This window comes from Solanum tuberosum, unplaced genomic scaffold (assembly GCF_000226075.1).
Source record: "Solanum tuberosum cultivar DM 1-3 516 R44 unplaced genomic scaffold, SolTub_3.0 scf00003, whole genome shotgun sequence".
NCBI lineage: Eukaryota > Viridiplantae > Streptophyta > Magnoliopsida > Solanales > Solanaceae > Solanum > Solanum tuberosum.
Window position 1 is genome coordinate 4,010,460 of NW_006238929.1, and position 23,673 is coordinate 4,034,132.

Genomic DNA, 23,673 nt, shown 5'->3' on the forward strand with positions numbered 1-23,673 from the left:
TTATGACCATCTGAAGTTGACCCATCAATAATTTTCAGCTAACTAGCTGCTGACCCTCATCTACGATCAGACCTACGGACCGTGGATCGAATGACGATCCGTGCTGGTCGACCGTAGTTTGTGTCAGAGGCTGGGTAAGGGAAGTCTCGATCCACGGACACAGACCACGGACCGTGGTCTGATCTACGGACCGTGGGTCTGTCCGTGAGTCGGGACTTAGCCAATTTTCTGAGCTGGTTTAGGGAGGGGTTGCAGTGGTGAACCACGGATCACCAGCACGGGCCGTGGTCTGACCTACGGTCCGTGGATGGTGACCATAAGTTGCACCTGCAACTTCTCAAAATCTGTATTTTTGGTCTGTTTCGAATACGGGGTGTTACAATGCTATTCCCACATAACTCTCAATTAGCACGTAAGTTGGGGAAAATTCCCTATCAAAGTCTTAACTTACCACAAGAGAGCTTTCAACCTTTTTTGACCGCGTCCAAACGACTCAACACTAGCCAAAAAATATTTACAAACTTTTAAACAAAGCTAAAGGATGGATAACCATAATTTAATATGCGGTCTAGGTCAAAGTCAACCCAATAGTCAAACCTGAGCCCCAAGTATTTCTGATCCTACTATCTATATTCCTACTCATATATAGAATTTTGATATATGAGTAGGACTATATATGAGTAGGAATATAGATAGTAGGACCAGAAATACCTGTTAAGGCTAAAAGTCTAAAACATGATGTATTTTCGATGATGGGGTTAGATGGGGACACAAATTCTACCTTTGTGGGGGAGTGTGTACTCAAGTTCTATCAAACAGACACTTTGTACTCTGTTTTGGCTTAATCTTCTAGTTTCAGACATTGTGTAAAGGGCTTATGTCTTCACATGAACTCAGGTTTTTAGATTTGTAAGGTAGTCTGAGATTCTTTGCCTTAATCTTTCTTCTTTGGCTGATGCTACTTTTGAATTTAACTTGCTTATGAAACTTGAAATCCTAATACAGCATAAGTAATGATCTGTGAGCATGCTAATGACAGTATTTCTCTGTTTATGTGTGAAGGTCGGTCCTGGGTCTATTTTGCGTGGTCCCCTTGAAAATGCAAGTGTTAATCACACGTAAGGCACAACTATCTACAGCTAGTTTTTTTTTGCTGGACTCATTATTGTTTTCAGCAAGATATTATTCGCAATTGCAGGAAAACAAGACTTTTTTGTGGACAGGCGAATTGCCCAATTGAATTGATATACCCCCCTGAGGACTGCAACGTGAATAGCTCACTATCTTTTACTCTTCAGGTATTTTTGCTAATCAAATTCATCACTCAAGGGTGATATCTTTCATGTTTATGCCTATATCTGTTTAAGTAGCTTTTGGCATTGACTGCTGTTCTGTATTCCAGATGATTTGAACAAAATTGATCTGTTTTATTCGTGTAGGTCTGTCGTGTTGAAGATGTTTTGGTTGAGGGCTTCTTAGAAGGGTCTGTTGTTCATTTCCATTTGGTTAGAACAGTTATTGTAAAATCTACAGGATCAATAAGTGCCTCTGGGCTAGGTAGGCCTTTTCTCATTTTCCTTCCCTTGTTTGTTATCTTTTCCCTTCTTGTAAGTTTTCATGTTTCTGTTGAACAAGAAAATCTTTTTGTATGTACATGGAGCTTAAAAGAATACAATTTTCTATCAATTACCTTTACACTCTTGTAGTCCAGATTCAGAGCTAAATGATGTTTTTTGATATGAAGGTTGCACCGGAGGGTTGGGCAGTGGTGTGCTCTTGCCTAATGGCCTAAGCAGTGGTGCCGGACATGGTGGAAAGGGTGGTGATGCATTTTATAATGGCAGCTATATCAGGGGTGGTATTTCATATGGTGACACAGGTTTGCCTTGTGAACTCGGTAGCGGAAGTGGAAACCATAGTTTGCCTAGTTCAACTGCTGGTGGTGGCATAATTGGTTAGTGTTTAGAATTTTTTTCATTAATCTCTTTGTTTCTTGACTTAAGTTATCCTCTGGTTTTTATGGCTATACCACCCAAACTAACCTGCAGAAAATAATCTCAATATAACTGCCTAAAATAATTGAATGCTGTTTGAGTTTTTCTGGTAGGTTTTTGTAAAGTCACACGCATAGAACATATTTTTTTTATCCACAGTGGCAGACTACATTTTTTACCATCCTGGATCTTCTTGGGCTTTTGTTGTTTAATGTTATATTGAAATTTGCTATCAGAGATTTACGGCTGAGAAAGCCTATTCCAATGAGCTGATGAACTCCTTGAGAAGAGATGCTTGTTGCAGTTTACATTAAAGGGAAAGCTTACACGTAAACAAATCTTGCAGTTGAGGAATGGCCATACAACAGCAACAACAACATACCCAGTGTTATCCCACAAGGTGGGGTCTTGGGAGGTAGAGTGTGTGCAGACCTTACTCCTACCTCGTACAGATAGTGAGATTGTTTCCGATAGACCCTCAACTCAAATAAAGCCTGTCAAACAGTTTGAAAAGGGGATGCAGATTCTCACCCCGAATAACCTTGCAGTCCTTTCACTGGGTATGTTGTTGTAATAACCTTGCAGTCCTTAAAAAGTAGGCCTCTATCACCCTTCCTAAGAAGTAAGTATCAGTCTGAGTCTTATCCACCAGGCTACAGAAGGTAACCAAATGGTTCTCCTTCTTCGGGAAACTCAAATTTGCTACCACCAACTCAAAAGCTTTAGCAAAATTTAAAAATGTGAACCCTCCTTCGTTTCAATCCCCAAAACCAAAACCTCCATGCACATCATCATAGCCCCTACAGATTGTCCCGATGAGATCATTGAAATCCCCTCCTACAAATAGCTTCTCAGTGGGTGGAATACTTCTCACAAACTCGTCCAAATCCTCCCAAAAATGCTTCTTGACCTCCTCGTCAAGCCGCTTGTGGTGTGTATGCTAATAATGCTCAATGTCATCCTTCCCACAACTAACTTAATCAACATAATCCTATCATTAACCCTCCCGACCTCTACCACTTACTCCTTAAGATCCCTGTCAACTATTCCTCACCTCTCACAGAGTACCACGCCTTAAATCCTTCCACATCCCAAGCCTCAGTACCTACCCTGCTACCCACTTGGGTTTCCTAGACACAAGCTATATTAATCTTCCTCTTCCTAAGGATCTTTACTAACTCTATGGATTTCCCCGTTAGTGACCTTATGTTCCACAACCCTAATCTCAGCCTAGATGCTCCCTAAACACACTTACCACCCTTGACCCTCACCTCTATCCCCGACCGACAACATGACCTTGGTCTACTATCACAAATCAAAGCCACTAAAGCAGATGAAACTAATCAAGGAAATTATAAATGCAATAAGGGACCACAGGCCAGAATCAACAAGAAAATACAAGTAAGCAGGCAAGCAAATTGTCATAACCCAATTTAAGACCGTGACCGGCACTAAGGGGGAGAATCCCAAAGCAAGCCTTAATAGAAATTTACAGAAGACCGGGCAGAGTTTCCTTTGCTTTTGGGGCTATCCAATTTTTCCATGTCTCAAAAACCAGCAACACAACTACAATACCCCTAAATCAGGACATACTATCCATCTATATCTAATCGACATGCAATGATACCATTTCATCTCCAGAATACAAAATGAAGTTCAAAACTAGTCACATGACTACAAAACGAAGGAATAGTCATGACTCTAATAAAGGAAATGACAATGGAGCGACTCTAAGAGTTTCAAAGAAAATGAACCATAGCAATTCAATAAATCTGTTGCCACGCGAAGCAATGTGGAGCTCACTAGATACTACCAATTAACACTCTGTAGATAATGAAACCCTTGCTGACATCGTCTGAGTTCTCTGTTAAAACATATAGCGAGGAGTGAGATGCTAGCTCAGTGTGTAATAACACTTAACCACAACCGTTTTAATGAGGGACAAGTAAGAAAATATGCTAGTGTGATAATCAAAATCATAAAGTAAATGCCTTTTAGAAAACAATAACAATAATCAATCTTGTCTGTGTCATGTAAGCAAAATTTCAATTTAACAATTTAGAAATAAACTCAGTAAACACTTCAATATCAAATCTTATATTTGGGAGGTTTCCAAGAATGAATCATGTAATCGGTGTGGTTCTTCTCTTTAAGAAATAACCAATTACAGTGGACCCCTCATAAAGGAGTCAAATATTCATATCAGTAGATCCCTAATCGAGGGAAATCGGTAACTGTATGCTAGTTGAAAACAAGGTACACCCGGTCTAACGAACCCGCCGTTAACCATGGGATTCATCAAGGTCTACTCCCATTTATACTTCTCTTAATAACCAGTAGAAACATTTTCCAAAATAGTACAAGACACTCAAGTTCTTATCAAATCATATTATGTAAAAACTTAAACCAAAAACATATGTCAAGATACATACTTTTCAAGTAAATAACAAACTTTTTCAATAATGGTAAATCACATTTCAATTAACAATAAACAAGTCTTATAAAAGTGAGAACATCTCACATAACCGTTTCAATATTAAGTAAAAGGCTTGTCACACATGCAAGTTCAAAACATTCGGTAACACATTCACTTAATAAATTATGAGAGTTATAAAATTCAAATTGTGGTAAGATTACTACTGACAGTACTCATGTTGAAATACCAAACTCTTCACTCGAGTAATCCGTACGACTTTTCTTCGATCAATCTATAATCACATCATATAAATTTCGTGTTAAAACCTTTTATTTAGGCTAACTCAAAACTAAAAAGACATCCAACCTTCAAGGTTCATGCTTTACTCTTAATTAAGAGGTTGTATTTCTCATCAACTTTCGAAATTCTCCAATCTAGTAAACGAGTCATAATTTTGGCTACCCACATTTTAGCTTTGCTTAAAAATTATCATCTTGCAGACTACCCAGTCAGTCACAACTCATTGGAAATGTCACAACCCATCAAAAAAGGCACAACCATTAAGAAAAGTCACAACTCATCGGAAAAGTCACAACCCTTTAATGTGAAAAGGTATCTACTTTTTTTTTTGAGATTGGTAATTGTTTCTATTTCTTTAAATCAGTACATGGGTTGTACTGAAACCATATTTACATAATGAATTCTAAAGGCACTGTCCTATCCCTATAATGAGTCTAAATCATCATTGATAGACACAGTGTCATTAGAGTAGATCTGATTACACCAAAAACACAGTTAGAATACAACTCAATTTTACTTGCTGCATATTACTCTCCCTATTCTCAAAAACTCTAAGATTTCTCTCTTTCTAGACAGTCCACCAAATAATAGCAGGAATGATTCTCCAGTTGCTTCTGTTCTTTGCTTGTAATCCTGCTTCTTCCCAACTGTATAAGGCCTCTGCAATTCTACCAGGCATGACCCATGAGATGTTTTTGCGCCTTAGGAATAGACTCCACAATTGGCCAGTGACCTTGCACTGGATGAACAAGTGATTGACTGTTTCTGCAGTTTCCCCGCAAAAAAAACATCTTGAACACAGTGTAATCCCCTTCTTCATCAAATTCTCCTGTGTCAACACCACTTCCTTAGCCAGTAACCACACAAAACAGGCCACTTTGTGTGGGATCTTGGCCTTCCAAATGTGTTTCCAGGGCCATTTGGATGCCTGCATAATTGGGTGGTTCAACTTCCTATATGCTGCACTTACTTTAAAAGTCCCAGTACTGTTCCCCAACCACTGCAATCTGTCCTTCCCTGTCTCCAAGCCACTCAATTGTTCAATGACGCTGAAGAGTTCTGTAACTCTTGGAATTTCCTAATCATTGAGGTGCCTTCTAAATATAATATTCCACCCATGAGGTGTCCATAGTTCAGCTATTGTATTTTGTTGCTGAAGAACCAGAGTATGTATGTCCGGGAAAAGTGTCTCCAGATTTCCTGCTTCATGCCAATCCTCCTTCCAGAATCTAGTTTTAGCACCATCTACCACTTTAATCTTGGTGTTTTGTTTGAATTCATCCCATAGTGATCGGATGGATTTCCATAAACTAACACCATAGGGAGTGGTAACTTCCTTTGTCATCCAATTGTCACTTTCTTCATATTTTGCTTTTATGACTGAGCCCCATAAATTCCGATCATCATTGGAATACCTCCAAAGCCACTTCATTCTCAAAGCATTGCTTTGATTCTTAAGGTTCTTGATCCCTAAACCCCCAACTCTCTTATCATTGATCACTTTTTTCCATTTGACTAAGTGGTACCCCTTCCTTTCCTTGTTTCCTTGCCACAAAAACTTTCTCCTGATGCTATCCAACCTATTAATGACACCTGGAGGAATAGGAAAGAAAGACACCATATATGTTAGAACAGCATCCATGATCTACCTTCCCTTAATAAAAGCTAGCTGTTGTGAATTAACAAGTTTGGACATCACTCGTTTTAGCCTTTCAGTGAGCACTTTTGAGAGAATTTTATAGATGCTTCCTATCAAACTGATAGGTCTAAAGTCCCTTAGTTCTTTAGCACCCTTTTTCTTTGGAATCAAGGCTATGAAGGTAGCATTAAAACTTCTTTCAAACCTCCCTTGGTCATAGAAATGCTGAAAGGTTTTCATGATATCACCCTTGACCACTTCCCAACATTTGATGTAGAACCCCATTGTAAAGCCATCTGATCCTGGTGCTTTATCCACTGCACATTGCTTTAAACTTCTCAGAACTTCCTCCTCATCAAAATTTCTTTCTAGGTCCTCTATTTCTTCCCCTGTTAGCCTTGGACAGTTTAAGAAATTGTTGCTGGGTTCCCATTGAACATTTTCAGAGTAAAGTTTCTGGTAGAACTCCACTATTTCCCCTTGGATCCTTTCTGGATCTTGGACTATATTCCCCTGAATGAGCAGTTGATCTATGTTGTTATACCTCTTGTGTGCATTAGCCATTTTGTGGAAGAAATTGGTATTCTTGTCCCCTTCCTTTAACCAAACAGATCTTGACCTTTGTCTTCCAGTAAATCTCTTCATTTTTTATAAACCCTCCAGTTTCAGAAGTAAAGTTGCCTTTTTCCGTTGCTTCATCTTCTGTCAATGCTCTATCAGTGGCAATCTTTTCCACAACAGCCAGCTTTTCAAGAACATTCTTTCTCTGTTGGCCAAGACTTCTTTTGCTCACTTCTATTCCATTCCTTCAATTTATGTTTCAAAGCTTTTAATTTAGATGCCCGGATGTAGTCAGGTCTCCCAATGTAAAATTTCTTCATTCCTAATTCAAGAGTTGTTCGACAGCTAATTAGCTTCATCGAAAGATTTTCATATTTAATATTATCCACTTTAATTGGATGCTCAACTGAAATTCAAATATCATAAATGAAGAGCTGAAAAATGCAAAACTGAACACTACAAATTATCCATCCAGGATACTCATGTGTTGCTAGTAAGTAGTCTCTTATGTGCAGCCTTGTCTTCCAACAGAGTACCTTTAATCCCAATTCATCAAGTTAATTCAAATTTAGTGTGCCCATAACTCATAAATTAGACTTATAAATCGAGTAAGTAGATTACCTTGAGTTCTTCCTCCTTTTCTTCTCTTCCTCTCTCTATTTGATTATTTTTCTCTACGTGTGCTCCCATGAGAAGCTAAGACTGCGTCTATTTTTTCCCTTCATTTTCAAAGGGGCTGGCCAAAGCTTCCACTCCAAATCTCCTAAGATCTTTGCCCCTATTTGCTTGATGTTATCCCAATCCCTAAAGCCCTCTTTTCTTTTCTTTTTTTTGTCAAGAACTTTCATGAGAGATGTATCTTTGAGAAAAAGCTTCAACTCTACCTATGTGGCTTTAATTCCAAAAAAAAAATGGGTGCTAAGGAGCTCACTGACTTTAGACCCATTAGCCTAATTGGTAGTGTGTACAAGATCATCTCCAAATTACTCACCAAGAGAATCAAAATGGTTATGCACAAACTAGTGGGCCCCCAACATTTGGCCTTCATAAAAGGGAGACAAATAATAGATGCCATTCTTATGGCTAATGAGTGTGTTGATGCTAGAACTAGAAGTAGTATCCCAGGCATCCTATGTAAGCTGGACATTCAAAAAGCTTATGACCACCTCAGTTGGAAGTTCTTGTTGGGGACTCTTTCTAAAAGGGGTTATGGAGGTAGATGGTTAAGATGGATGAACTTTTGCATCAGCACTGTGAAATTCTCAGTTCTAATAAATGGCTCTACAGGTTTCTTCTCTTCACAGAGAGGTTTGAGGTTTAAGACAAGGAGACCCATTATCCCCCTTTCTTTTTATTATCGCTATGGAGGGGGTAAATGATATGTTGAAAATCGCTCAAGAAAAGTTGTGGCGGAGAGGTTTTAGGGTATCCAATAGAGTGGGGGCTGATCTGGATATTACTCACTTACAATATGCAGAAGATACTCTTGTCTTCCTGATGTATACAGGAACCAACTCAAGATTTTAAGGGTAATCTTTGTTCTTTTTGAAGCCATCTCTAGGCTTCACATCAATTGGAACAAGAGTTTCTTGTATCCAGTAAATGAAGTAAATGAAGTCCCTGATTTATCCTCTTTGGCTAGGATTTTGGGTGGAAGGACAGGAAACCTACCAACTACATACTTGGGGATGCCCTTGGAAGCCAAAAGCAAATCTATAGGCATCTGGAATGGGGTGATTGAAAAATGTGAAAAAAGGTTGGTTACCTTATTTTAGGAGGAAGATTAACACTCATCAACAATGTTTTGGACTCTATGCCTACCTACATGATGTCGCTTTTCCCTATTCCTAATGGTGTTATTGGTGTTATTGGTGTTATTGACAGTCTTGATGCTTTGAGGAGGAACTTCCTGTGGGAAGGAAATAGTGAAACCAACAAATTTCACTTGGTTAAGTGGGATACATTGATTGAGAGTAAGCACGCAGGTGGGATGGGGATAAGGAATTTAAAAATCCAAAACCAGTGCCTTATGATGAAGTGGATATGGAGATTTGCTTCTAGTGAGCAAGCTTTGTGGAAAGATGTAATACAGGCCAAATATGAAATGGAGGATCACTGGATAACTAAAATGGTCTGTAGCACTTACGGATCAAGCCTTAGGAGAGCCATCAGAAATCATTGGCCAAAGCTCAGAGGAAACTGCAGTATTAAATTGGGTAATGATAGGAAAACCTCTTTTTGGGAAGATAGATGGCTATATCAAGGATCTTTAAAAACTTTGTTCCCGGATATTTTCACCCTAAACCAGCAGCAAAGGGCCATTGTGGCAGAGATGTGGTCAAGCCAAGGGTGGAATCTGAGTTTTAGAAAACCTCTAAATGACTAGGAGATCCAAAGTTGGTGGAGTTTTCCAAGGTCTTGGAGCTTTGAACTACTGATGCACATTATAGTTTGGGATAGCAGGATCACAACCAAGACAATTTAGTGTCAAAAGAGCCTACAAGAAGTTTAATCCTTGTAACAGTCAGAGGAATGGGTGGCCATGGAAGCTGATATGGAAAACTAAAATCCCCTACAAAGTGGCTCCTTGCTAAGCAGGCACTTTTGACCCACAATTATCTTATGAAAAGAAATATTCATCTGAGTCCTAGGTGCCTCCTATGTGGTGAAGTAGAAGTAGAGACTCTCACCCATCTCTTCCTTCACTGTAGAATAACCAACATTTTGTGGAATGTTTTTATCAATCTGAAGGGCATGAAATGAGTTATGCCTAGGAGAGTTACCCAAACTTTGAAGATATGGAGCAGTTATGCAAGCATTACTGGGCATAAAGAGAGATGGAAAATCATTCCAGCTTGCATTTGGTGGTCTGTGTGGAAAGAAAGAAATCTCAAATGCTTCCAAAACAAGAGTAATTCCATCCAGAAGATTAAGATGAACTGCTTAGTTTTGTTCTTTTTGGTGTAAACGGGAGTACATGGAAGATCTAGAATCAGTTACAGATTGTTTTAGGTTCCTTGTAAATTTTGCTATAGGATTGAAGATCTTCCTGCTACTCTCCACAATTGTAATTAGGAACGTGTAATTTGTTGTGGTAGGTTCTGGTTTTTTGTTTTGGAATAGAATACAAGTTAAGACCTTCTCAAAAATAAAGTTGTCAGAAACGTGATTATGGGCTAAAGCCCATTACTTACACTTTTTTTTTTCTTTAAATGGTCATTGACTCTCTATTTTCCTTCCTTTTTCTTTAGCAGCTGACACTACTTTTATTTTTATATGGATTATAACACAAATAATTAGGATAGCCGGGCAGCATAAGAACTTGAGGATAGAGGCTAAAGAAGTAGAAACTAAATAAATGACTAAAATAGGGGCAAAATACCAACAAAGGCTGCACAATACCTAAAGTAATATGGGTTGAATAAATAAAGATTATTGATTTTTTAAAAGATGGTGCAGCAAAAATGGTTAAAAGTATTGATTAAAATGTCTGTAAATATTTTTATCAAAAGTAGTAGGGTATTTAATAGTCAATTTAAACACATGATGTGCAAAAAATCTACAATTCAAAAATTCAAAAACGCTTAAATATCTCAACAACTAAAACAGCCTAATAGAAATATAAAATTCAAATTCATCCTAAACCTAAGCAAGTTATTATGCTAAAAGTTACAACAATAATTGAAAGTAGATTTCAATACTCCTCCTTTGCTTCAGTTGGTGCAATCAAAAAAATTTGCTCCTCAAATTCTGATTCGCCAGTTGGCACTGAAATCTTTTGACTGCATTTGAACTTGCACATTTTTTAATATTGATCTTTCTCTTCTTCTTTCTTATTCTTCTTTTGATTTTGTACTTACGAAACACCCATAATAATCTTGTCTTGTTTGAAAGTGTTTTAATCTGGAAAATGATAAGATTCACGTAGAGTGTTAATAAGGATCGTTCTTCCATTATAGCATTCCATAAATCGTAGGTTTCAACATACAATTTCATTCTCATTGACCAAATTTGATAGTTTTTGTCGGTAAAAATTTGTGGGGCATTGAAAGAGAGATTGTTGCTTACCATGGTTGAGAAGTGGGTTGAAAATTAATATTGGTTGATAAAGTACTGTGTGTTAAAAATAAGCACGAAATTAAAATGGATTGAAAATAGGTATGGATTAAAACTGGTAGAAAGTTGTTTTTCAATGAACTTACAGAGATCTTGTAAGATTAATGAGGCTCTTGATACCACTGCAGTTTTTTATAAGATGGTGTGACAAAAATGGTTAAAAATATTGTTTGAAGTTTCTCTCATTATTTTTACCAAGCATAGGTGGGCTTTAAATAGCCAATTTGAATACATAATATGTAGAAAATCTACAATTCAAAATAGCTAAAATATCTTAACTAAAACAACCTAATAGAAATTTATAATTCAAATTCATCCTAAACCTAGGCAAGTTATCATGCTAAAAATTACTGCAATAACTGAATGTAAATTTCAACACAAATGCTAATAAGAATTAGAAACAGAGAAATTGAACAATAGACCCAGAATGGAAGGTACAAATAAGGACTTATACAATCAGATTATCCCACGAGAAGGTTGCAGAATCAAACTATCCGAACAAGAAATCCAACTGCAGAATCAAATTCTAAATCCTTAAAATTTACTTCTATGCTATGTTGCTCAGACTCTTCAAAAATGCCAATGGGTGCGTGTCGGATTCGCCAAAAGTAGTGTCTTTTTGAAGAATCCAAGACGGGTGCGGCATCAAAAGTGAAGAGTCTGCGCAACTAAGCTTCTATGTTCTTTGAAATATTGGAAGTTGAATCATGAATGTAACTTAAAATAAGTTTAAAATGACTTTAAATAGTTAAAAGTAGGTACTCCCCTACTTTTCATTTTTTAACTTAAAAGTTACTACTGTTTGACTTTTTAAAAACTACTTTTTTTTAAGTTTAGCCAAACGGCTATTAATTACCTAACAAAGGATTGCAAAAGCAGAATAAGAATGCAAGATGAGCACGAAAGGTTTCAGAAAATATAAACCCACTACAAGAAAGAAAGAGGGACAGGATAGACAGAACCTTGCCGGGATGGCAAGCTGTTGAAGATGAGAGGGACCTCAGTGATGCTTGGGCGATCTTCCGTTCAAATGTGAGTGGTCGCCGGAGAAACAGACAGTGGTGCTTCCGTCTCTCTCCTGCTCGCTGCCTAGGGTTTGGTCGAACAAGGAAGAAGGGAAGAGAGAGAAGAAGAGGAGGAGAGAGAGAAGGGGATGAGGGAGACACCGGGGTTGGTGGCCTCCAGCATAAGTGTGATGAAATTGGGAAAGAGGTAGCCACTATCAGGGAAAGAGAGCAGAAGAGAGAGAGAGAGAAGCCGTGATATCGAGATGGATCCATATATACCCATGAAATGCTACACAAATAAAAGCGATCATCAATCAGTAAGCATGAATTGAGGAATGGTCAAAATTTCAATTTTTTTTCTTACTTAACTTATTTTTGCTTGTTTATTTGCTGTGAAATGTGGTTTCGTGTGTTCTTCAATTCAGTGCTGATATTTCTAGTCACTTTTTCTTGATAATCCTTGCATAATGAACATTGTCTCCTTAGAAACTTGCTTTAAATACAATGTGTAGAGAGTAATTGTTTGTGATATCTCTCTTGAAACAGTTATGGGTTCACTGGAGCATTCATTGATAAGGTTGTCTGTCTATGGTTCAATACAAGCCGATGGAGAAAGCTTTGGCAAGTATAGCACAGATGACTATAGTAAGGTTCTTTCAGACTTAGGTCCAGGCGGTGGATCTGGTGGAACAATTCTTCTTTTTGTTCAGTCTTTGGTCCTTGGTGATTCTTCTACTATATCAACTATGGGAGGGCATGGTAGTCCTAATGGTGGTGGCGGTGGTGGTGGAAGGATTCACTTTCATTGGTCGGACATTTCTGTTGGAGATGAATACCTGCCTATAACAAGTGTAAAAGGCACGATAAATGTCGGGTTCGTATCTAATCTAGTGTACATACTCATTGTGTAACTTGAATTTACTTGGTTGGTAAGTTTTGTTTTGTGAAACATCATATATATCATATAAAAGAGAACCCTAGACCCGCCTACGTGGCGCCACCACAAACTAGGATTCCCTTTTAATTTATTTTATTCCCAAAACTGGCCTTCCCTTTTCATGAAAAGTTGCGACTTTTATGAAAAGTTGTGACTTCTATGAAAAGTTGCGACTCTTATGAAAAGTTGTGACTTTTATGAAAGATTGTGACCTTTCCGAAGGGTTGTAACTTTTCCAAAGGGTTGTGACCTTTCCGATAAGACACAATAAACATTTGTTCACACTGCCCTTTGTTGTCTATAAATATAGGAATTTCCTCTCATTTTAAAACAACGAAAATTTTGAAGTTCTTCTTCTGGACAATTAAATATTTGTGTACTTTGCTCCTGTTGAATGATTTACTGCACCATTGTTTTTGTATCAATACACTTGTGAATAGAATCGCTCTATCCTGAGAGGATCTATTCCTTTAAACCTCGGGTAGTAGAGGGGAATAATTTCCTTAAGGGGATACCGTGCATTCAGTGGGCTCGATCTTTTTCATTCTGTTTCATTCTATTGTTACAGATTCTGGTATATTTTTTACAGTCATTAATTTTTGCTTATATTATTAATTGTTATTTTTGAGTACATGCTTTAAACTTTGTTGTTTATGTTTCTGCAAAATTATTGTTATAAGTATTTGTTAGTACAGATTAAATAACAAATGTTAATTGAGTATACAAGCAAGTTTTTTCTACTGGAATTGTTGAAGGTACAATAAAAAAAACCCTTACAAATCTCTAATTTCTTCATCAATGTCATTCCTTCACATACAAGGATGAGATTTTGTGTTCTTTAGAAAATCCTCTGAGAGTTAATAACTTTGCATGCCATATGGCTTTTATGTTGTTGTTATCTATTTTTACTAAATTTTATCAGTGGATATTATGTGTACTTTAAGAATTGAAAGTTGATTGAAGTGTAAGTCAATTTTTTGAGGTTTATTATTTCAAAACATGAGAACTTTTCTGGTTAGAATGATTTGTTATCATCATTGGATATCTTATAGTTTACTCCCTTTAATGTATGTTTTTTCTCGTTGTTTGTTGTCTCCTTAAAATTGTATTGATTATTTTCATTTTGTATGTATATGATCTCACTTGGACAAAGCTTTCGTCCTTTTAATGTTTTTCATTTTTTTCCTTCTCATTCGGCGCTTCTAAATATTTTTGGTGTGAGTTATGACTATTTTCGGCAAGCTTAATTTGAAGAATATGAAACAAAACTTGCTCTAAATAAAAGTAATGTCTTAAGCTACAAAAGATATGTCTATTAAAATAGATTTGTTGTCCTTCATGTCCCAAGTTATTGTTGAGCATTTGAGTTATATCTTATAGTTTACTCCCTTTAATGTATGTTTTTTCTCGTTGTTTGTTGTCTCCTTAAAATTGTATTGATTATTTTCATTTTGTATGTATATGATCTCACTTGGACAAAGCTTTCGTCCTTTTAATGTTTTTCATTTTTTTCCTTCTCATTCGGCGCTTCTAAATATTTTTGGTGTGAGTTATGACTATTTTCGGCAAGCTTAATTTGAAGAATATGAAACAAAACTTGCTCTAAATAAAAGTAATGTCTTAAGCTACAAAAGATATGTCTATTAAAATAGATTTGTTGTCCTTCATGTCCCAAGTTATTGTTGAGCATTTGAGTTATCTAGATTAGACTCATTTTTAATTTTTTAATGTTCGAGAATATTTCTTTAAGTCGAGAATCCAACATATTGATCTACTTGTACTTTCATAATGCAACAATTATACATACATATTTTTGAAAAAGTCATAAAGTTGCATTGATGAAGTATCTAGAAGGGCCTTCATAGCAGCAGTTTAATGAAGAATAAATTTCTAAAAGGGTTAACAATATTATTTTGCTGTTGTTTCAAATTTATTTTTCTCCTATAAATTTCTTTAGAGTAACAAAGTAACAATAACAAAAAGTTGTGAACGTTTGACCTCATGCAAGTAGATTGTCTCTAAAAAAATTTATTTATGTTGTTGTGGTATACATTTTTAACGGTGTTAACTTATTTATAACTAATATTGATTATCCAAAACTTTCACATAATTTTTTTTTTCACAAGGAGTTATTCTAACCATAAAATTATCAGATTCTATATTTTTCATGTACAAAGAAATAGAAAAAATGATGTTTAATTGCTTTATAAAAACATCACTCGGTTTTAACTAGACAATTATATTATCAAACATATATTATGATAAATTATGTAAAAGATAAAAATCATTAGATATGAAGATATTTTTAAGGAAAAAGGGTCTGAAAAATACTCCAACTTTGGCCGAAATTGTTGTTACGATACCAAACTTTATGGAGGACCTTTTACCCCCAGCACTATTTAATAGTGTATTTTAAAGGTATATATGTGCCCACGTGGACACATTACTATTTAAAATGATGCAATTATTTATGATGTCCACGTAGGCACATATATACCTTTAAAATACACTATTAAATAGTACATGGGGGGTAAAAGGTCCTTTCCAAAGTTTGGTAACGTAACAGCAATTTCGACCAAAGTTGGAGTATTTTTTAGACCCTTTTCCATATTTTTAATCATTCATTATATATTTATAATTCTTGAGATATGTGATAATGTCAAATGATTTAATTTCTGTTGAAATGTTCTTAAAACCTACTAAAATTTACTCTTTTTTTTCTTATAACAGTCGATTATTGGAAAGGTTGTTCAAAAGCTTAGAAAGATTATTTATGCCCGCGCGAAGCGCGGGTGAATTACCTAGTTAAGTAATAAAGATAAGTATTGTAGCAGCTAATATTGTGTAGTTTCTTTGGACCTGTAACCTTGATACTTCCAGGCTGTGACCTAGGCCCTTGAAGGATAAAACCAAAGATATGTACAAAGTTGAATTGTTTCTGCCAACCTGTGAGTAAGGGATTCATTAAAAGGAAACAGCACATTTGGTTTGCATTATCTTTAATGATCCAGATAATGAGCATCTTAACAGAGTAGGACCGTTTTTCTTGACTGTAAATATGAGGAGTTTCAATCATGTTGGCTCTGAATCAAAGCACAGACCGGGATCTAGCTTCTATGACATGAACCTTTGTTGTCTATGTAATGTTCATTAGATCAGGCGCCTAAACTTTGTGGATCAGTGTTACTTGTTGAGTTATCAAGGCTAGATAGTTATTTCTGCTGTTGCTACAGCCTACACTTGGTTGTGCTTAAAACCTACATGCTTGTACTATTAGTGACACTCGTCTATTTAATTCCAATCCTTATTGGATATCATTCTGATATTGGAAGTGCAGGGGAGGAATTGGTAGATCTCTAGGGCAAGATGGACAAAACGGCACTCTTAGCGGCAAACCTTGCCCAAAGGGGCTTTATGGGATATTCTGTCAGGTAACTTGTAATTTCAACTTGCGTAATCAAAAAGATAAAATAAAGAATACATTATCAACACTTGCAATTCCTTCTTACGATTGAAACTAATTGAAAAGGTTTTGGGGCCTGACCTGAAGAATATGATGCTCGTCCTAAAAGAGTGATAGACAACCATATGCGTTGAGATTGCATTTTGTGGACCAAAGGCTTGTGGATATGTTTAATCAAATTCTAGGTCTAAAAGCAAATATGCTTCATACTTTAACTTCTTCTACATTTTGAAAAAACCTCACCCTAGAGTTAATTTTACTGCAATCTTATCTGTCGGTTAGGCAATGAGAAATTTCATATATGTTACCTCTGCATGTTGGCTAATCTTGTTGTGGATCAAAAGGTTCGATCACACTTACATTTTTTTTACTTCTCAGTTTTCTCTCTCTCTCTGGGGTTTAATGTAGACTATTGTCAGCTCATTCAATGTTTGCTGTCAAAGATATTTGAATAATCTTTTAATCTGTATCTTAAGAATGTGGAATTTATGTTTAACGTATATTGTCAGTGTTTAAATATGTGGATGAACTAATGCAGGAATGCCCTATTGGTACTTATAAGAATGTAAGTGGATCTGATCGATCCCTGTGTGCTAAATGTCCATCTCATGAGCTTCCTCATCGGGCTCTATATATTTCTACACGAGGTACGTTCAGTCTTATTTTATGGTTCAGCGATGATTTCATCCTGCACTTTTGGCAACTAATTAGTTTTCAGTGTTCAGTTGTATTGATACATTTCTTACTGGTAGATAATTCTTGCGACTTCAGCTGTTTCAGGATTAAGGGTTTCTTGATTGATAGATGTGTATAAGTTGGTAGAAGAATTGGTGAAATAAGATTGTTCTAATTGAATAATAGCATTATTCTAGATTATGATTTGTAAGAAGTTTAAAAGTTTTCTCAATCAATGATTTTATTATATAAACTTTTCGGGGTGGCGCTTTAATGCTGCAGGTGGCGTCACTGATACTCCATGTCCGTACAAGTGCATTTCTGATAGATATCACATGCCACGCTGTTATACAGCACTTGAGGAGTTGATTTACACCTTTGGTGGACCATGGTTATTTGGTTGTCTTCTTTTCAGTCTCCTCATCCTTCTAGCTCTTGTTCTTAGTGTGGCTCGGATAAAATTTGGCAGTGGCGATGAATTGCCTGGTCCAGTCCCAGCACGTCGTGGATCTCCAATTGATCGTTCATTCCCTTTTTTAGAGTCATTAAATGAGGTCCTCAGATCCACCTTCTATATTTCTATCATTTCTTTTTTCAGCTGCCATTCAACCAATATTTACACGTGGCATATTAGAAATGTCCTCTTGATGGGTATTCTGATTTTAATATAAGTGTGTTATTTTAGGTACTGGAGACAAGTAGAACTGAAGAATCGCAAACACATGTGCATAGAATGTACCTTTCGGGGAATAACACTTTTAGTCAACCTTGGCATCTCCCTCATTCTCCTCCTAAAGCAGTAACAGAAATTGTGTATGTTCTCTCTTATTTGCTATTAGACTAAAGGCTTGCCCATGCATGTCATGCAGCAATACTCAAACTTGTTCCTCAGTAATACTAGTCGTTTAAGAACTTATTTGCAGGCACTAATATGTTAATGTCTATATTGGTAGTTTTTCTTTTTTATAACCACGGTGTCCAGGCCTGCTTGCGGACACCTCGACTCATTCCAGGGGATATCTGCAACATTCCTATCTGCTTGGATTTGAACCTGAAACCTCATAATTCTCAATCCAATTTATTAACCACTAGGCCACATCCTTGTGTTCTGTGATTGTAGTTTCCTTTCATCCAAATGTTCTTGAGAACTTTGTAACATTCAATGACATAATTGAATTGTTAAACATATCAGATATGAAGATGCATTCAACAGATTTGTGGATGAGATAAATGAGTTGGCTTCATATCAGTGGTGGGAAGGGTCAGTGTATGGCATACTTTGTACTTTTGCATACCCACTTGCATGGTCATGGCTGCAATGGCGTCGGAAGAAGAAAATGCAGCAACTGCGCGAATTTGTTCGTTCCGAATATGATCATGCTTGTTTGCGCTCTTGTCGTTCACGTGCACTCTATGAAGGGCTCAAGGTCTATCTTATCAACCTTTCACCAAGTTATCATTCCCTCAAAAATTGTACAAGCTTGTCAAATAATCTGGTAATCGGTTAGAAAATGCTAGTAAATGGATATAGTAATAGAGTTCCTGAATGCCAGTCGAGATATTTATGTATGACATCCATGCAGCTGTATTTTCTCCGTGATATATGTTTCATGGGTACAAATGTCTGACCAGATAGAAAATATGCTCTTAACTTTAGAAACTTTAATGAAGTTCATATAGCCACCTTAACTTGATTGTGATAGAAATTTAGTTTTTTCTTTTTTATTTTAAGAAAATGGTATTTTAAATTGCACAACTACAACTCTTCTACCGTGTAAATGAGACACTCTTATCTGTGTGTAGCTTGGCAGTTGATGGTAAATTTGCTTCTGGATAGTTTCATTTCAATGACTGAATGATAGAACTGAAATGAAAGTAAGTTGAGTTTCTGGATGTGATTTATTTTCACCTGAACTCCATCAACTTTTAGAGATATGCTTATGACATGGATTTAGCTTCTGTATGAAGCACAAGCACATAGTTGCAGTTTGTGAGTTATAAAGATTGTCTCCAACTTGCAAGAAATTACAGCATATAGGATTTAGTCTGATGCTGTTGGTTAGACTTGGTATTAGGTGCAACTTTTTGATGCCATTTTTTTGCTTCATTCTCGTGGATGTTTACCACCATTGGTGTTGATCAATATCGATTCTAGTGTAGGTAGCTGCAACTTCAGATCTGATGCTTGCATATGTGGATTTTTTCCTTGGGGGAGATGAGAAAAGGGATGACCTGCCTCCTCCTCTCCATCAGAGGTTACCAATGTCTATACTTTTTGGAGGAGATGGATCTTACATGAGTCCTTTCTCTCTTCAAAGTGACAATATCCTGACCAGCCTCATGAGTCAGGTTTGTGTTTATTGCTAAGTAAGATGACTGACCGTTCAGGATTTTGTGGGTAAATCATTTCTTTTAGCATTTCTGTTTCTCCTTCCCTTTCATTAGAAAATTTTGAAATATGTATTCTTCTTTTTTTTGTATCCCATTGCAGTCGGTGCCACCTACAATTTGGTATAGACTAGTTGCTGGTCTAAATGCGCAACTTCGTTTAGTACACCGCGGACATCTGAGGGCTAATTTTTGTCCAGTTATTAGTTGGCTTGAGACCCATGCAAATCCATATTTACGTGCCCATGGCATACATGTTTATCTTACTCACTCTCAACCTTCAGCCAGTGGTTATGACCAGTTTGGACTACTTGTATGCACTGTTGAAAATGAACCAGTGATGCCGTCGGAAAGCCAGAACAGATCTTTATTGCTCGAGAAGCACCCACGGTAATGATTCATATGTTGCTTTAGTTTTTTGCTTCAATCTATCCTATAGTTCCTTGATTCTCTTTCTTTGGATGCAGTACACCTGCTAATCGTTGGAGAAAGGCATTTGATCTTGTTAGAGTCAATGAACATGCAACAGTGCAGAAAAAAATACCTGGAGAAATTTTACATGACAAAAACCTACAGGCTCTTAAAGACCAATTGACTCTATGCTACCCGTTCTATTATATAATTCGGAACACAAGACCTGTTGGCCATCAGGTATGTTTCATCTCAGTTGCTTTTGCTGTTCTTCTTTCTCGGTCTGTCAGCCTCACAAGTTGATACTAATGCTTGTTCTATAATCTTGTAGGATGTTATTGGTTTGGTCATCTCAATACTCCTATTAGGAGATTTTAGTCTAGTCTTGCTCACATTGCTACAGCTGTATTCTATCTCAATGCTAGACGTGTTTTTCTTTTTGTCTATTCTTCCTCTTGGTATACTTCTTCCATTTCCAGCTGGAATCAATGCTTTATTTAGTCACGGACCTGCGCGATCAGCAGTGCCTGCCCGTGTCTATGCTCTATGGAATATCATCTCAACAATTAATGTTGTAAGTAGCCAGGGACTCTGCAAGTTTTTTTACTATTTTCCTGTGTCACTGATAAGATGACAAAATGCTCCTTGTTCTTAAGAATCACTTTGTGTTCCTTACCATGTCTTTTCTCTTTCGCCTAGATTACCTTGATAAATAATTTATGTGCCATGCTACAACTATGCCTTCGTTTGCTTGGTATTTGTTTAGAATAGGAAACCAACATGTTTTGACCTTTTCTGATTCCAGCCTTATCTCTTTACCCTCTCCTTTTTTCTTCCAAAAATGAATAGCATAAGTAAATGAAGAATTTCCTTCATCAAACTTGCAGTATAAAAGTGTGAACCCTATGCCCTATGTTCAGCCCAATTGCTACATTGAATTGAGTTTGATTTTATCCATTTTACCAGTTCAAGGAGCATCCAAATCAAGTATTAGTTAATGATATAATTTTGAAGCTGCTGGTCATTTGAACAATATTAACCTTTTATAATCATAGCTCTGGATTAGTCTATTATGCATAATTATACTAAGAATTCTTCAGGATACACCTTCTCACTGTATTTCAATTGTATGGCTTGCTTAGTTATGATAGTTTTCACCGACTGATATTTCATATTCTGAGTGATTTTTTTCTTCTGGAAACATCTGCAACAGGTAGTAGCTTTCATTTGTGGATTTGTTCATTTTCATAGCCAATCCTCCGCGAAAAGACATCCGAACATTCAGTCCTGGAATTTTAGCATGTAAGGAGCTTCAAGTCATATCCCAAGGCAATAGCCACTGGCAGTAAATTACATTATATTGGTTGAAGTTATTAATGTTGTGATATGGGAACACGGTGGTGTTTTTGGGTGCAGGGACGATAGTGGTTGGTGGATGCTGCCTACTGGACTTCTCCTCTTTAAAACAGCTCAAGCAAGTCTCATAAATTACCATGTAGCCAATCTCGAGATTCAAGATCGCACACTGTACAGTAATGACCCTGATGTTTTCTGGAGGTCATAACAGAAAAGAAAAAAAACATAACTTCCTTTGTGATATTCTTTTATTGGTTATATTCACTGTCTATAGTTTTTTAGATAGAGGCCAACAATGTATAGGATAATACCAGAGTGTTCGTGCAAGCTGGTATGTATGTGAGGTATGTGGGACCACGTTACGACTCTTGTGAAGTTGTAAGTTGAACAAAACACCTTGAGCCGTGAAAGAACTTTTCCTAATGCATATAAAAGTTTACTAATCTTAATGGAGCTTTCCGTTAGTGCATTTGTGCGAGTAAATGACATAAATAGTCCCTCAACTATAGGAGTAGGTCTAAAATGGTCCCTGAACTATATACTTAACGGATTTAGTCCTTTAACTATTCAAAAATTTGTCAGCTTTGGTCCCTTAACTATACACTTACCGGTTTTAGTCCCTTAACTATAGATTTACCGATTTTAGTCAGTATTTACAGACTTATCAAGTTTGGTCTTTGTCCATTTTTTTTAATACAAATAGCTTTGGTTTTTAATACGCACCATCCTAAACTTTGATAGTTTTTGTTCGAGAAACTTATCATGCATCATGCTAATCAATGCGAATTTTATTTAATTTACTCAAATTTCTTTACGTAAAATAAAATGAATAGAATAATAAAATTGATCTATTTTTAAAAAAGTTTAAAAAAATTGCAAATCTACCATTTTATAAATTACCATTTCTGAAAAATTAAACAAATTTTGTTCAATCAAATCGTTGGAGTACAAACTTTGGATTTAACGGATAATAACTTTTTTCTTTTTATAATAAAGTTTAGCATATTCAAGTCGTTAGTAACAATAATATGCTTCATTTTATCCTCTGTTGAATAAAATTATGACTTATATTTTCTTTTCTTGTGAATTTATTTTAAATCGTTGAGGTTAAGGTTTTTCGTGTAAGGTTAATTTAAAGAAAAAGTAACAGAGAGAGAACCAACATAAAAAGTTGCTAAATGATTTAATTTCTCGAGGCATAGATTCTATTAATATAAACCTAAGCTATTTGTATTAAAAAATGGACAAAGACCAAACTTGATAAGTTTTTGAATACTTGAAGGACTAAAATCGGTAAGTTTATAGTTAAGGGACTAAAATCGATAAGTGTATAGTTAAGGGACCAAAATTGACAAGTTTTTGAATAGTTGAAGGACTAAATCTGTTAAGTGTATAGTTCAGGGACCATTTTAGACCTACTCCTATAGTTGAGGGTCTATTTATGTCATTTTCTCGCATTTGTGCCTTGAAGCCTGTTTTAGCACTGTAAAATTTTTACCCTGTGACTTGTCTTTTTGACTTACTACTTGCTCCAACAAGTCGAGTTAAATCTCATTCCAGGAAATATCCAACTTGACAACAAATAATCGGAATTTGAACTAGAGAGCAAGTCATTACATTTCATATTCAAGCTGGCAGATTCCACCACAAAACAAACTCGGCATATTGTATACAAATGTTATTTGGAAAGGTTTCCTACTAGGATAGCCAACATAACTACAACATTTCCTATCATTTCAACATCATGAATTCACTAAGCACCATTAACGTGGTTCGGTCAATCGACCTACGTCCACAAAGGAGATGAGCAATCCACTATAAGTATGAGAGTACAAAATATAGAGAGAAACGACCTCAACCAATTCACTCGAAATACATGGGAGGTTCACACAAGTGATAACGTATCAAGCTTGTGACCCACAAATTCTCCCCCTAACCAAAACTCTCAAAGCCCTTAAGACTACATTGTGAATGCTAATTAAGTTAGAAGGAACAAGCCTATATTTATAAAGTCCTAAACCTTTCCTACAAGAAAAGGACTAGTAAAATATTAAAACCTTTTCCTAAAAGGAAAACCTATTTATGGTAAGAAATCAGGGCAAATAAACCCCAACATCATTCTGCTAAAGTTTCAGTGTAGATGATGAGATTTGGTAGAGACAGAGGGAAACAACCGGTCTTAACTTTCATTCTGCTAAAGTTTCAGTGTAAATGGTGAGACTTGGTAGAAACAGTGGGAAACAACCAGCCCTGACTCTCATTCTGCTAAGGTTTCAGCATAGATGATGAGATTTGACAGAAACAGAGGCAAACAACTAGCCTTGACTTTCATTCTGCTAAAGTTTCAATGTAGATGAACTTCCATTCCGCTAAAGTTTCAGTGTAAATGATGAGACTTGGTAGAAACAGT

General features: G+C 36.3%; 1 protein-coding gene across 2 annotated transcripts in view; it reads left to right on the forward strand.

Moving 5' to 3' along the window:
• LOC102604884 (uncharacterized) overlaps positions 1-21,730 on the forward strand; it is a 40,245-nt gene extending 18,515 nt beyond the window's left edge. Inside the window, exons 7-22 of one of the 2 annotated variants that reach the window (XM_006338130.2) lie at positions 1,063-1,118; positions 1,199-1,298; positions 1,440-1,557; positions 1,745-1,954; positions 12,580-12,907; positions 16,308-16,401; positions 16,972-17,080; positions 17,391-17,662; positions 17,794-17,921; positions 18,301-18,535; positions 19,269-19,457; positions 19,600-19,886; positions 19,964-20,147; positions 20,239-20,481; positions 21,121-21,209; positions 21,324-21,730. In XM_006338130.2, the coding sequence (XP_006338192.1) occupies positions 1,063-1,118; positions 1,199-1,298; positions 1,440-1,557; positions 1,745-1,954; positions 12,580-12,907; positions 16,308-16,401; positions 16,972-17,080; positions 17,391-17,662; positions 17,794-17,921; positions 18,301-18,535; positions 19,269-19,457; positions 19,600-19,886; positions 19,964-20,147; positions 20,239-20,481; positions 21,121-21,209; positions 21,324-21,471 (2,790 nt within the window). In that variant the 3' untranslated portion in view covers positions 21,472-21,730. The remainder of the gene's footprint in view (positions 1-1,062; positions 1,119-1,198; positions 1,299-1,439; positions 1,558-1,744; positions 1,955-12,579; positions 12,908-16,307; positions 16,402-16,971; positions 17,081-17,390; positions 17,663-17,793; positions 17,922-18,300; positions 18,536-19,268; positions 19,458-19,599; positions 19,887-19,963; positions 20,148-20,238; positions 20,482-21,120; positions 21,210-21,323) is intronic. The other variant, XM_015305989.1, reaches the window with a different exon arrangement.
• The last annotated feature ends 1,943 nt before the right edge of the window (positions 21,731-23,673 follow it).